The sequence below is a fragment of the Agelaius phoeniceus genome, chromosome 1, assembly GCF_051311805.1.
Source record: "Agelaius phoeniceus isolate bAgePho1 chromosome 1, bAgePho1.hap1, whole genome shotgun sequence".
In the NCBI taxonomy this organism is placed as follows: Eukaryota; Metazoa; Chordata; class Aves; order Passeriformes; family Icteridae; genus Agelaius; species Agelaius phoeniceus.
The window spans coordinates 107,186,487-107,200,070 of record NC_135265.1 but is presented as its reverse complement, the minus strand read 5'-3'; the positions used below and the strand labels follow the sequence as shown (position 1 = coordinate 107,200,070).

At 39.7% G+C, this 13,584-nt stretch overlaps 1 protein-coding gene across 1 annotated transcript; it reads right to left on the bottom strand.

Annotated features, from left to right (window-relative positions):
• Positions 1-1,110: 1,110 nt before the first annotated feature.
• On the bottom strand, positions 1,111-12,177 carry RIOK3 (RIO kinase 3). The gene is given in 14 exon segments (XM_054627713.2): positions 1,111-2,449; positions 3,539-3,646; positions 3,953-4,042; positions 4,131-4,211; positions 5,239-5,398; positions 5,880-6,065; positions 6,963-7,090; positions 7,987-8,130; positions 9,245-9,354; positions 9,926-10,030; positions 10,161-10,306; positions 11,132-11,253; positions 11,982-12,062; positions 12,064-12,177. Coding segments are annotated over 14 exon segments (1,662 nt in total). The 5' UTR covers positions 12,163-12,177; the 3' UTR covers positions 1,111-2,347.
• Between the last annotated feature and the right edge of the window lie 1,407 nt (positions 12,178-13,584).

Here is a 13,584-nt window from a genome sequence, read left to right as displayed (position 1 = left end):
AAACTGAGGTATCTTTGAGGGGAAATCAGCAGACGAGTAAATAACACACGCTTGTAACTCATCTGACAGTAATAAACCTAATGGCCAATTTCAAAACTAAGATTCTATTTGCCCAATAATAATCCTGGAACCTTTTATTTCAAAGGAATCCAGGAAAATGCTTCTTTTAGCAAATTCTTGTTTCCAACTACTTGGAAACATGCCCAGATGTCTTAAAATCTCAAAGCAAATTCCTGAGCCAACTTTACTGCTGGAAGTAAAAATATATTAATATATAAGATATATTATATAGTGCATAATAGATAGTATATAATATATTTGGGCCCAGTAGCTTTAAATTAGACTCAAGAAAAATTGCTTCATTTATTTGGGGCATGTTTGGTTTTCTTAAGCCTGTGCTAGACAGATTTTAGCAAGGCATTAAAAATGACAGTAACAATGGAGGCTTTGGCCCAAGCATAGAGATACAAGCAGGGGCCTGTTTCAAATAGCTCAAAAATCACCCTCCTTGCTTCCTGTTATTTCTGCCTTCTTCCTCTCTCTTCATGCAAACAGCTGTAGCAATCAAAAACTTCCTTGTACAAGAACATTTTAAAGCATTAGCAACTGTTCTATGCTCCTCCCTAAGAAATGTTAAGAATATTAAAACTAGTTTTAAGCCAAGAATAGGACTATCTTTATTTTTTTTTTTTAAAGCCTTCTCCTCTGAAGGAGATCTGGCTATCTTTGACAACAGCAGCTTGTAGTCTTCCTAAATGGGTTAGCACTTCCCTTGCAGTACCTAGTCTGTCCTTTCCCTGATACCCTTATTTTGGGAAACTATTTCACTGAGAAATTCAGAACAGACTTAAGGATCTGAAAGATACAAGCTCCTTTATTTAAAAAGTAAGGGGTAAATGCAAGATACTTGTCTGATTTAGAAAAAGGAAAAGGATCTAAGTGTTGGGATGAAACTGGCAAAACCAAGGTTGTTTACTGTTCATGTAGTACCCACCCAAAGACTCATTTTTATATTGTTGTAAGGAATTTGTGTGGTCTTACCCTAAGACTGCTCTAGTGAAGCACCAAAGATCAATGAAGGCCTCTGTGATGCAAAGAACCATGCAAGAATACCACCACAAGATCTTAAATTTTTACTTCACTACCAGTTTTCCAACAAAAAGAGATTAAAAAGTCACTTTCACAGCACACTGTGAGGTCACATGTAGCATCACTATGTTCTGCTTGATAAAGAGCAGCATCAGAAACTAGAAACCAGAAATCAGTTAAAAAGAAGTTGATTAGAATTCCTTAATTCCAAACTATCCTACCACATCAGTTCATCTTTAAATGTGTTTTTTTGGAGAGAAACATCAGTAGATTTATAGAAGATGCTCACAAAAAAAACCAAAACAAACTGACATTAAGAATAAATAGACTGTGGAAACCAGTATCAGTCATCATTATTTCTAAACAAAGCTTTTTTTGCTTACAGGTGCAAAAAGAATACTCATATTTGTCTGTGATTATCTTTAGGGTAAGAACATTTGATGCTCCAGACTGATATTCTAGGTATAGACAGGATTATTATAGTTTTGTTTTTGGCTTACACCAAGTTCTTGGAACCATTTGTGTAGTAAGAGTGAAGCTACCTGAAGTGACTCTTTATTATATATCATTGACTCAGGATTTCCTGGCATGTCACCAAGGAAGTCCTCTGCTGGTTGGATTTCAAATATGTTTCCCATAAAATACCCAACAGTATTTACAGAGATTATTAGAGCCACATTCCCTGTACTTCAAATGAAAAAGTCCAGACTTCTACATTTATAAATATATTACTTTGCTAAATTAATATTTTCATATGATTGCAGTGCATAGTTTGCCTTTTCATTTTACCCTTGGTGGAGATGGATGAATAACACTGTGTCCATAAACAACATTTCATTAGTTTTCCAAGTTGCATTAGGAAAAAAAAGAGAGGGACTCTTCTACTGTGCTTTCCCACTAGATACTTCGGACAATATAGATGGTTTTAAGATTATTTTTTTTAGACTAAAAGATAAGTAAGCTCTGAATCGTGCAAAATATGACCATCTGAGCTACATTAGTCTAATGTAACTGGGCAATTGGTGAAGTTGTCAGTCTGTTCAAAGTGGTAGTGACAGTCCATTCTCACAGTGCCAGCCTGATGTGTGGGACAAGTTAAAAAAAAAAGCAAACCACTGAGGCATCACCATATGCTTGCTGTGTTTTCCATTTTGGTATTCCCAGCCAACCATTCTCTTGACATTGGCAGTTGACATTTACCACTGCACCAGAAGCAGTAAATTTGTGTTTTGTTTTGTCAGCAGCTACAAACTCAGTGCTATTCATCATATATAGGTGGGTCTCCATCACTAGAAAACGTTGACAGTTTCTTTCCATGATTCTGCACGTGATCTTCATTCATCTTCTCCAAAGCTTCAATCTAGAGAGCCAAAAATAAAACCATGCTGAAATCATAAAACCATGCCAGCAGCAGAAGGCTTCTAAACAGCATTAAAAAGTAGCTTTTGAGGCCAGAGCAGGTATGTAAAATGTTGCTATTTCAAAGATTCAGTCACATGTAGCAGCTCAAATAGAGCCAGGTACACCTTGAAATATCTGTTCTCAACAAGCTACTAAAATGAGCAGCACTCCTTTACAGTTTGAAGCTATGTAACTAAAATGCACCAGGGAGGAGGACTGGATGATTTCTTAAGACTTCAGCTGTATTTCTCAAAGTACAGAAGTGTGCCTCCCTCCAATAACACAGAGATTGTGGAACTGTGGCACTGTGTTCCCTTTATCTCTTTCTTAGTTTGACCACCTGCCCCAGGAGTCACCTAAGTACAGCTCCCACCTACTCCATGCTGGACTAGCACAAACCTGCAATGTCATTAGTAATTAGGGAGAGTAGATTGCCATATTGCCCTTACCTAATTAGAAAATATGGAATGTCTGACAACTAGTTTTTTAAATCTGCTATCAGGACGCAGGCCATGAGGAGTTACAGCCAAATGTTGAAAGCTAAAAGCCAACAGCGACCAAAGATTCCTAAGTCCATATTTACATTAGCATGATTTTAAGCTTCAAAATTAGAAATGCTAGCCTAAACTTTAAATTTAAATAAATTAACATCTAAACCATGAAAAATTAGCAGTAGAATAATTATTATTTTTAACCCAACTTTCCTTTTGTTGTACAACCTTTAATGTATGTAAGGCAAGACAACAGCTTTTAAACTAAAACAGATCACTAGATTTGCCTTAATGCTGAAATGAAGCAACTATATTTAACATTAAGTCTTTTCTGCTTGGGAGCAGGGAGATCAGGAAAGGGGGTGGAGAGGTCTGTCAGTCTGAGTTTCTGGAAATGTTTGTACTAAGCTGAAATACTCAAGGTTTTAAAAAGAGACGCAGAATGACTGCTGAAATTTTACTGAAAGCAATCACACAAACTAAATCTGGAAAGTTAAGGTATTATAATAGCTACCATAGCTAACCAAATTTAAATTGTTAGACAGAGAAAGCTATACCTCTGCTTGGAAGTCTACTTCATTGTCAGCTGTAATATTTAAACCTGAGACAGCGTTGAAGAGTTCACGCTCATTAAGTGCTTCTGCCACGCCTCCTTTCTGGAAGAACTAGTCCATATAAAGAGCACACATTAAACACTTTACTACACAGAACAAAATATTCTTTTGACTTTCCCCAGTTACTACATTTACCCAAAATTACATTTTTGTTTTTGCTGACCCACAGATAAACGTAACTGAAAGAAGTTTTAAGTTCTAGTGGTATAATTTTACTTTTCCACATTTTTGTCACTTTCAGAGAAGGACACTAGCAGCATGGAAAATGTGCAAGAGTAATCTTCTACATATCTAAGATATCTTTTATCTTAGAAAACATGCAGCATAACAGAAGATTGTCAAGCAAAGAGGTCTTACCTGTGAAACATTCCTACAGTCTCTGAACAAAAACTCAAGTCCATGAGGATGGGTTGGCTCCACAGACTGACTGACATCAATGAGCCAGACCTGTAGTCACAGAGAAATAGCAATTCACTTTGTATTAGTACTTCACAGTAGATAAAACTTTTCCCCCCCAAATTATGAACAAACTCACCTTCCCATCATGCCAAAGCATGTTGTATTCACTCAGATCTGCATGGACCAGGTTGCACTCCCTATACAACTGCTGCATCATCTGCAAGGAACCAAAGTAATGAAGGAAGTATGCTATACTCCAAATAAATACTGCTAGCATGACTTAAAAAAAAAAAAAAAAAAACAAACAAAACACCAAAACAACCCCAACCTTTCCCTAATCACCCACATAATTTACAAAATTTTTACCCAAGTCTTCAATACACTGCCATCCAGGGGATTGCAATTTTGGCAAAATGCCAGCAAACTAAGCTTTTTTATCACTGAGCTTAGCTTTGGCAAAGTCAGAAGAGCTACTCTGGTAAACTCAAGTCAGCTCTGCCAAGCAGTCCAAGTGCAAGAGACAGATAAGCATATTCTCTAGATACATGTCATTTTCACTCCTATCACATGGGAAGAAAGTCTCACAGGTGTAGAGACTGAGTCCTAACCAGAACACAAATTCACTTAAGACACAGCTGTGTTGCTCACTGGTCTCATTCCAGACCTAGACCACTCCTGTTACCAAGCTATGGGGCTGGTTGCCTGGTTGGGTTTTTTTAGTATCTATAACATAATAATGAGTAGACAGTTAGCAGCTGGTGTGTTTGAACCAAGCAGATAATAGGAAATTAAAGCATCCACCATGCAATGTTCTAATTAATTCTCCAGTTTCTAGGTTTGCTGAAAAGGGGGCAGGCAATCCACTGGAGAGTGCTTAAGCATCGTAAATTAAGTGTTTGGTAAGCCCAGAAAGACTTCAGAGAATTTTCTAAACCACATACTGCTTCTGTAAAAGGAGGACTACTTGCTCACAATTCCTCTGCTGCTAAGCATCTGTTTGTCATCAAATTCCAGTATGTTTCCCACTCAGATTAAGATTAAATTTAATTCTATTTTTTTCAGTACATATTTTCTTACTGATTCTAAGTCACACATTAAACAGCAGCAAAATAAGACTTTGGACTTTGTATCTTGACAATTAGGTAAGCATCCTGAAAAGTAAATAAGTGCTCATTTGTCCTTACAGTTATTCCTTTAAAAGAAAATACAACCCAGAATTGGAGGAGAAATCAGCATCATCTTACACTAAGAATCTGATAGTAGGCCTTTTTCATATCTTCACTATTAAGTGTTACATCCTTTAGTTTAGGAGCTGGGACTTGATCCTGGCCAATGAAAGACATAACCAAGACGTGCTTCTTAAGGATAACCACTTGAGGACAAGGAATTCCTGCATTTTGCATTCTGTGGATCAGAAAATAGATACTGATTAAGAAAAACAGAACAAAAGCTTCAAAGCCCCCAAAGTTCTAGTTCCTGCTATCTCATTTGCAATCTGAGAGCTGTGTGAAAAAACTGATCCAGAGTAAACAAAGTCTTTGAAAGAATTAAAAACTGAGTAATTATATATATTGCACAGTATTTTACACATGAAAATTCAGATTCTGAAGTTATAAGTCAATCTAAAAATGCTCACTAAATACTAATCACTTTTACAACTAGAACCTCTTAACTTCAGGAGCCTGTAAATTCTGCTGCAAAATCACTGAAGATGCTGACACAGCTTATTAAACTGTAAAAAAAACCAGGAGCTTATTCAATCTGCACCAGGTTGTATTTTATTTTGGCCTAAAAGTTAAATACCCAGACATAGATTATCTTCCTTAAACAGAGAACAGGAAACTGACAGGCATTTGGCAACTACACTTCCTTTTTCTTTCTTTACCTTGTTAAGTTATGCATTTCTTTCTCAGCCCACATACGAATAATTTTTCGTGGATTTAATTTACTGAAGCGGTCTTTAAACCTGTAGTCATCCTTAATGTATTTGTCACGGTTCTTGAATTCATTAAGAGTTGTTTTAAACACTTTGATGGCACATTCTGGAGGAATAACTTTATCTTCAGTTGCACTGCTCATGGAAAAAGACAAATATATAACAAAGTTAACTATTCACATATTTACAAGCAAATGCATGGGTTTGGGTTTTTATAGATTGCCACACACAGCTATTTTTAATATAAGAGAGGATCTAATTTTCTATCACATTTAGAAGCCAACTTAAGTTTATAACAATTCTATGATTAAACTTACATATGAATGTTGGGTTTTGGGATTTTGAGTATAAGTTGCTTATCAAATAGGTTACCTCTCCCGATTTGTTAAGGCACATCTTTTCTCCCCAGTTCCAACTTTCTCCCTTGACACTTCTAAATACATGATCTGTATTTGAGTTTTATTAGTTCTTTCTCAAACATCACTGGTTTAAAGTCAGTTAAACACAATGCAGTTGCCATATTGCACTCTAATCCTTCCAGTATGGCAGGAAGGATTCACGAAGTGAGCAGCATCCCAACACTATTCTCAAGATAACCTGAAAGTAACAAACAGCACATGCACTGAGCTGCAAATATAGAGCTGGCAATAGAGCAAGCTCTATGGAAATACGACCCTCAGGTAGCCCAAGATCCTCACGACAGCTCTGTGGTCTGGGGCAGGTCGGTGGAAAGAGTCTCTCAAAAACCTCAAGATTTCTTTTTTATAAAAAGAGTACATATTTTTCCACAGAAAGACATGGTGGATTTGTCCCCATTCATTAACAGCCTCCAAGGAAGAAAGTGGGGATTCTTTTACTTTATAGCTGGTATCATTTGGTTTTCAGATTTTATTATTACCCTCATATACACAAATACAGCCTTTAAGTCTCAGAAATAAAAAAGGTGCAGATGTTTAAATATGTTTGTGTTTTCTGCTTTTTAAATCATCTCTTGTACTTAAAGCTATCATCAGTAACAAACAATATACTCACTTTCCTCCATAGGCATGAAAAACAACAGATTCTTTTCCCGTGCTGATGCAGCCTGTGATGGTCTCCAGCATCCCAGAATTGACCATCTTGTACAGAAGTAAACGTGTTTTAGGATCCACTGCTTTCTCCTACAAGAGATGAATAAGATTAATAGGCAAGACATGAATACTCAATTCAATAAAGCAATTCTTTGCTTTATCACGAGTTTAGAATATTTATATATCACAAGAACTCAACTAAGTGGAAAGAATAATATATTAATAAAGCTTCTCTCAACTGGCAGAAGGGAGAAAAAAAAAGCCAAACCAAAATAAACATCTGAAGCAAAGCAAATCTGCTCCGGGACTGATTTAATGATTTAATACTCTTAGTTTCCCATCAGCTGTGCAGCACATAGAACATTTTACTAATTGCACATATAGACTGTGGCTCAACAGCACTTTCTACAGTTTTTTCAAGAAGGCTTTACAAATCATGAATCATAATATTCCAAGTATTATATTTCTTTGATATAAGTAACAATAAAGCAAAGCAAAACACACAAATTTGAAGAAGTCCAGATCAGGAATTACCAGAGGCCCTACTTCAAACTCACCCATACAGTCTACCAAGTAAACCCCTAAATTATTAGGTCAGTAGGTCACCTCATCCTCCTGAAACTTGTTATGAAGACAGATATTTAAAGCCATATGGTTCAACTGCAGAGGATTAGTCCTCTGGATGTTTCTATAAATAACTTACAGGCAGTTTATTCAACGTAGCTGGTTAAGAGACAAGTTTAGAAAGACAAAGAGAAAAAACCAGTCGCTGCTTGCTCTTACTTCAACATGGTTCTCACAGTAATGCAGCTCAAACAAAGAGCCTTTTTCTAGAAGGAGCTAGCTGATATCATTTCCTTCAGCAGTGTTAACATAATGTTGCTTAGCTGTTTTACTAAAAATGGAATGTTGCAAGAAGTTACCCAGCAGAGTTTAGCTATTCCACAAGATAAGGAGTAGATAGAGAGACTTTATGAAAAACATACAGCAGTGGAGTGCTCCTTCTTCTCATGGAGCCTTGCACTTCGACGTTCCTCAGAGTATGCATGTTGTTTTAAGGCATTGAAGACTTGATTTGACAGCTTTAAGTCCATCCCAATTCCATCCCCAACTTGGAATTCAGGTGCAAACTACAAGCAGAAATAATAGGAATTTAAGCATTGTTACTAGCAGATGCCAAAAGTTGGCACAAACAGAAATTTCTCATTCTGATTTGGAAAAACTCATGATAGATTTGGACCTCTGGATAGATGTGAAACCCACTTTTTTAACACAATGACAACATTGCACAAACACACTGCTTTAAACTCAGAACTCAAAGTTCTGCCCAAATTGATATGAGATTACCTAACATCCTGCAAAAAATAGCACTTGCAGCATTTCCTTATTTACAGAAGTTGCACCAGTTACCTTAAAAACAATGAAAGTTATGTACTAAAGATAAACAGACTGAAAAGCTGTAAACAATTGACTGAAAAAAGTTACTTGGTATCGCAGACATCTTTTCACTAAAAATCCTTTCTTTAGGATTTTTCCTTCTGAGAAGCCGAGAGGCCTCAGAGACAGAATGTAAACAATGGTTATCTGCTGCTGTGGAATGCAACAGCTTCACCTGTGATTGGCCCATCTTGCATGTTTATAATTAATGGCCAATCAAGGAACAAGCTATCTCAGACAGAGTCCAAGAGAGCTGCCTTTGTTATTCTTTTTTTTTCCTATTCTTAGCTTAGCAAGTTTGTGAGGAAACCTTCCTTTTCCATTTCTTTTTAGTATAGTGATAATGTAATATATATATCATAAAATAATAAATCAAGCCTTCTGATCATAGAGTGAACATTCTCATCTCTTCCCTCATCCAAGAACTCCTGTGAACATGGTCACAACTTGGCTTATCAGACAAAATTAGTTAGAAGAAAGATTACACAACATCTATCCTTTTCAAAAATAGCTTTTGTGTTTTATTAGCTTGTGTGCCAGACTTGCTGATAGTTTTGTTTTCCCAAAACAGTTCTGGGCAAATTCTTGAATTGCTCAATAACAAACTACTTTAAACAGAAAACTCACAAAACTCAAACTGCCAATGAGAATAACCAATAAAGCAAAGACTGCATTGCCTTCATGCAACAGGGAAAAAAGAAAAGTCAGCACCCTACCCAGCAGCACTGGTGGACAAGCATTAGTTCTTTGGCTGAACTGCAGCATTTCAGTTTTACACAAATTAAGTTTCCCTCAGTTTTCACTTACATTTTCCATGCGAGCAGTGTTTTTTCTTCCACATACCACTTCATCATGTTTCGTAGTAATGTCTTTTCCTTTTCCTATGAAACCCCTTCTTGGTGTAGTAGTAGGTTTATCTGCCAGCAGTGAGAAAAAGAAACCAAGCTTTACATCTAAAAAAACATAACCAATGCTCATAGAAGTCCCATAGAAGTCCCACAATATCCACAAAAGTAATATAATTTCATTTATAAAACAGAATAAATTACTTCAATTGTATGATCTTAATACAGTCTTCTCCTATCCTAAGCATGACAGCTTCTTTTGGCTATGTTACAACTAACTTCTCTCTCTTCTCTGGGGTGTCAGACACACTTCTGGCATGCTATGACAGGAGTATTCAATATTATGTGCAAATGATATGTAACCATATCATCCAAACGTAGATGACAGATGAGCACAATACTTCCCACAATCCTTCCCACGTACACTGGTTATTTTGCCAGATTCAGCCACTGAAGCCAATATACTGGCAGACAGAAGCCAGAAGTTACCCACCCAACCTCCTGCTGACACGTCCCACTGAGGTGACCTGATTTTAAATGTAGCTGGTGTCTCTCCTCACATTAAAACAAGACCTAATTTAACTCTGTCCTACTCTCAGGTCTATTGGCTGAAGAAATTGTATTGTTTAAAGCTGTCACATACCTGCTCTGTATGGATCATGACGGGTATCCTGCCAATCAACCTCATCCTCTGAGCTGTCACTGTCATAGGGATGCACCTTCCGATAATTTTCAAAGGATATGGAGACTTGAGAAACAAAACAAATAAGCATGTCTGTGATTATCAGGGATTTGCTACTTCCTCACAGCTCTGCCAATTTAAGCTAAGTGCCAAGAATAGCTCCACAGCAGCTATTCTGTGCTTCTGATGAAGGTACCTTTGCTATCTCCATTGATCTTCTTCTCTTCACGCCGAAGCTGCGCATCGTATTCCCTGTCAAATTCCATCTGCAGCATCTGAGCTAGCATTAGATCACTGGAAGTGTCAATATTTTCTCCTGTAATAAATGGTCCTTCAGCAGCACTACATAAGATGAAAACAGGAATTTAAAAAAAAAATAAACACAGCAATCCAAGCAGAAACACTGCTTTATACCACTTTCCCACTCTATACAACAGACTTCATGCAAAGCTGACAGAAAGGAATGGATCTCAGCTGTCTGCCTCCTCTCCAAGCCAACACTAAATATTAATAGATCATGACTTCATTTCTCTTTGCTACTCATTTACGATGCAAATTTTACTTAAATTTTTGCTTGTTTACCATTCATCAAGAAGCACTAAGCTCTATTTTTAAGATGTCCTTCAGGAAAAAAAAAAAAGAAGGCATACAGGTGTATGCATATGTATACCTATTTATATGTTTAAAATAGCCCAAATAGTGTTGCTTTGTTCTGCTTTATGGGAAAGACAGCCAAAATTTGAACAATTTTGGAACAATTTTGTAAGCTCTTGGCCTTTCTTTAGAGCTTTCAGGTAGTGGGAGGATACAGGTGATATACCTGATAGTTCTCAAAATAACATTGTACACTGTTAACAGGAGTTCCTAAAAGGGCAGAAAAAACCCATTTCTGACATTTCTCTAAATATACCTTACAGACTGTGTTAACATCCCCAGAAAATGCAAAGTAAACATCAATAAGGAAGTAAGAGCAACAGAGAAGAGAATCTAAGGAAGACTTTTAGCTGGGGAAGCCATCTTCACCGAAGATCAGAGGAAGCAGAATTAGGGGCAACAGGCAAATCTTTTAGTATATTGCTATGAACTGAGCACATTGTAAGAAAATGCACAAGAGAGAGAAGATGGCATCACAACTATGAACAGCACTAATCCAGGACTTAAACTTACGCAACCACTTCAGGAAAAGCAGCATTTTCTTCTTCCAGCTGCAATTCTTTTGCCAGCTGTTCACTCATTACATCAGCAAGAGAACATGATATTGATGTTGTGCTAGGGGCTCCCCACGGACACTGTAAATAAACATTTTATTCAAGTCACCAAGACTTGTGCAGTGGCAACACAACAATCAAGATAATTAGCTATTGCTGGCTCCAAAATAAGCTCATGTAATCTTGTAAGGGCTCTTCTACAGATACTTGGGGAACTACTCAAAGAGTAGTTTCATAAACTCAATAGGGAGAACAGGGGTTGAAGGGAAAAAAGTCAGTTTGTCAGTGTCGGTACCCTCTGGAGACAGGGGTAAAGCTTCCCCAGGAGGTTTGCAGACAAGCAGACACACAACCTATCTAAAACCTGGAATAACCCAACAGCAGTGGCTTACGCCCAGCTTCCTGCCCCGCTCCTGGAGCCCTGAAAGGTCAGCCATGGTAAAACACGCTATCTCAAAACCGCACAGGGACACAACACCTCGCTCGGGAGCTGGGAAACGACGAGCCAGGCAAGCCGGCACTCGCTGCCTACCGCCGGGATAACCGAGCTCACTCATCTCCAACACCCTCGGAGGGAAGCAGCTCAGTTATCAGGCTGTCACAACAGCTCTCACCACCAGGGCGATAATTGCCGGTAGCAGCAAACCGCGCTCGGGTCGCTCTACCGAGCGACAGCCACCCTGGTGGTGCTGGCACCACCTCGCAGCGCCCTCTCCACGGCCTCAGTGCTTCTCCTCCCCCTGCTCCTCCAGCTCCCCGAAGCCGGGACAGCGTGGGGCGCGGCCCCGCGGTGCCGGCACAGCGCTCACCTTGCTCTGCCAGGCGGGGCCCGGCCCGGCGTCGGGCGCAGCGGCAGCGACTCCCACCGAGTCCATGGGGCACGCAGGGGCGGGCGGCGACAGGAGCGGGCTCTCTCCGCGGGGCAGCAACGCTCCGACTGCGAAACCTTCCGGGTCCTCCGCGCTTCTCCGCGGCCGTCGGGCGGCCCATTGGCCGGGGGTGACCCGCCTTTCCGGTGATGTCACCGGGGCGGCCGTGGCCTCACCGGCGGCGTGCGGAGCCCGGAGGCGGAACCTGCCGGCGGAACGTCCGCCCGCCCGGCCGGCCCTACCCACCCGCGGGCTGAGCTGGCCTGGTGGTAACGCGAAAGGGAGAAATTAAATAGCTAACGTTTGTTTTTTATCTCAGAAAGTAGCCAAGGGAACGTAGGGAGGAAAAAAACCCCAACAAATCAAACAGTAAGCCAGGCAAAACAAATGGATGAAATGGAGTCCAGAGAAGGGCAACGGAGCTGGTGAAGGGTCTGGAGCACAAGTCTGATGGAGAGCGGCTGAGGGGGCTGGGGGTGTTTATCCTGGAGAAAAGGAGGCTCAGGAGTGACCTTACCGCTCTCTACAGCCACTGAAAGGAGGCTGGAGCCAGGTCGGCCTCTTCTCCCCGGCAACAAGTAATAGGACCAGAGAACACAGCCTCAAGCTGCGCCAGGGGAGGTTTAGACTGGACATTAGGAAGAGTTTCTTCACAGAAAGGGTGATTAGATTGGAGTGAACTGCCCAGGGGGGTGATGGAGTCACCATTTCTGGAGGTGTTTAAGGAAAGACGGGATGTGGCACTCAGTGCCATGGTCTAGTCTACTTGGTGTTTGGTCATAGATTGGACTCAGTCTCAGAGGCCTTTGCCAACCTAACTGATTCTGTGAAATGAAATATTTGGCATTTGTTTTTATTACAGGAAGTAACTGAAGGAACACAAAAAATTACAACAGATTAACCAAACCATAAGCAAACAAATTAATTTTATCCCAGTCCTGTAAGTCACTGTAGATATAAGTTGAAATACTTTGTATGTGACTTGCTGCCTTTTACATCTCGATTTTATATGTAATATTTATCTGGAAAATAGTATTGTGACTAAAGTGCCCTATTTCCAGGACAGCAGCAATGGGATAATGTTGTGCTATGACACATTAGGTCTACTTGGTCAAGTTTCCTTAAAGGAAGGAAGTAATGCCTAGAAATCCCCTTGCTGGCTCATCACCATCTGTTGAAGGTATCTGTCTGCAGTCAGACAACTGTGCTGTCACAGTCACTGTTGATAACCTGAAAACCAGCCTGGAAAGCTGGGTGGCTGCAAGGTAAGAAGTTGTAAGGGGTTCTGTGGCATGCCCCAGCCTGCTCGGAGTAAGTTCCCTGTTTTACATCTAGCAAAGCCTGTACTGCCAGGCAGGCCTAGTAAAGGCCATCCATATCAATTCTCAGCCATGCAAGAATCAACTTTGTCGGCCAAAGTTCCTCTTATTTGTCCTTAGCAACCTGCAATGACGTAACACATTACAATCTCCTAAGACACACTGTTCCAGGGTTCATTACCCCAGAAAGTTCCTAGCTAAAAGACAAACCATCTGGAAGAGGG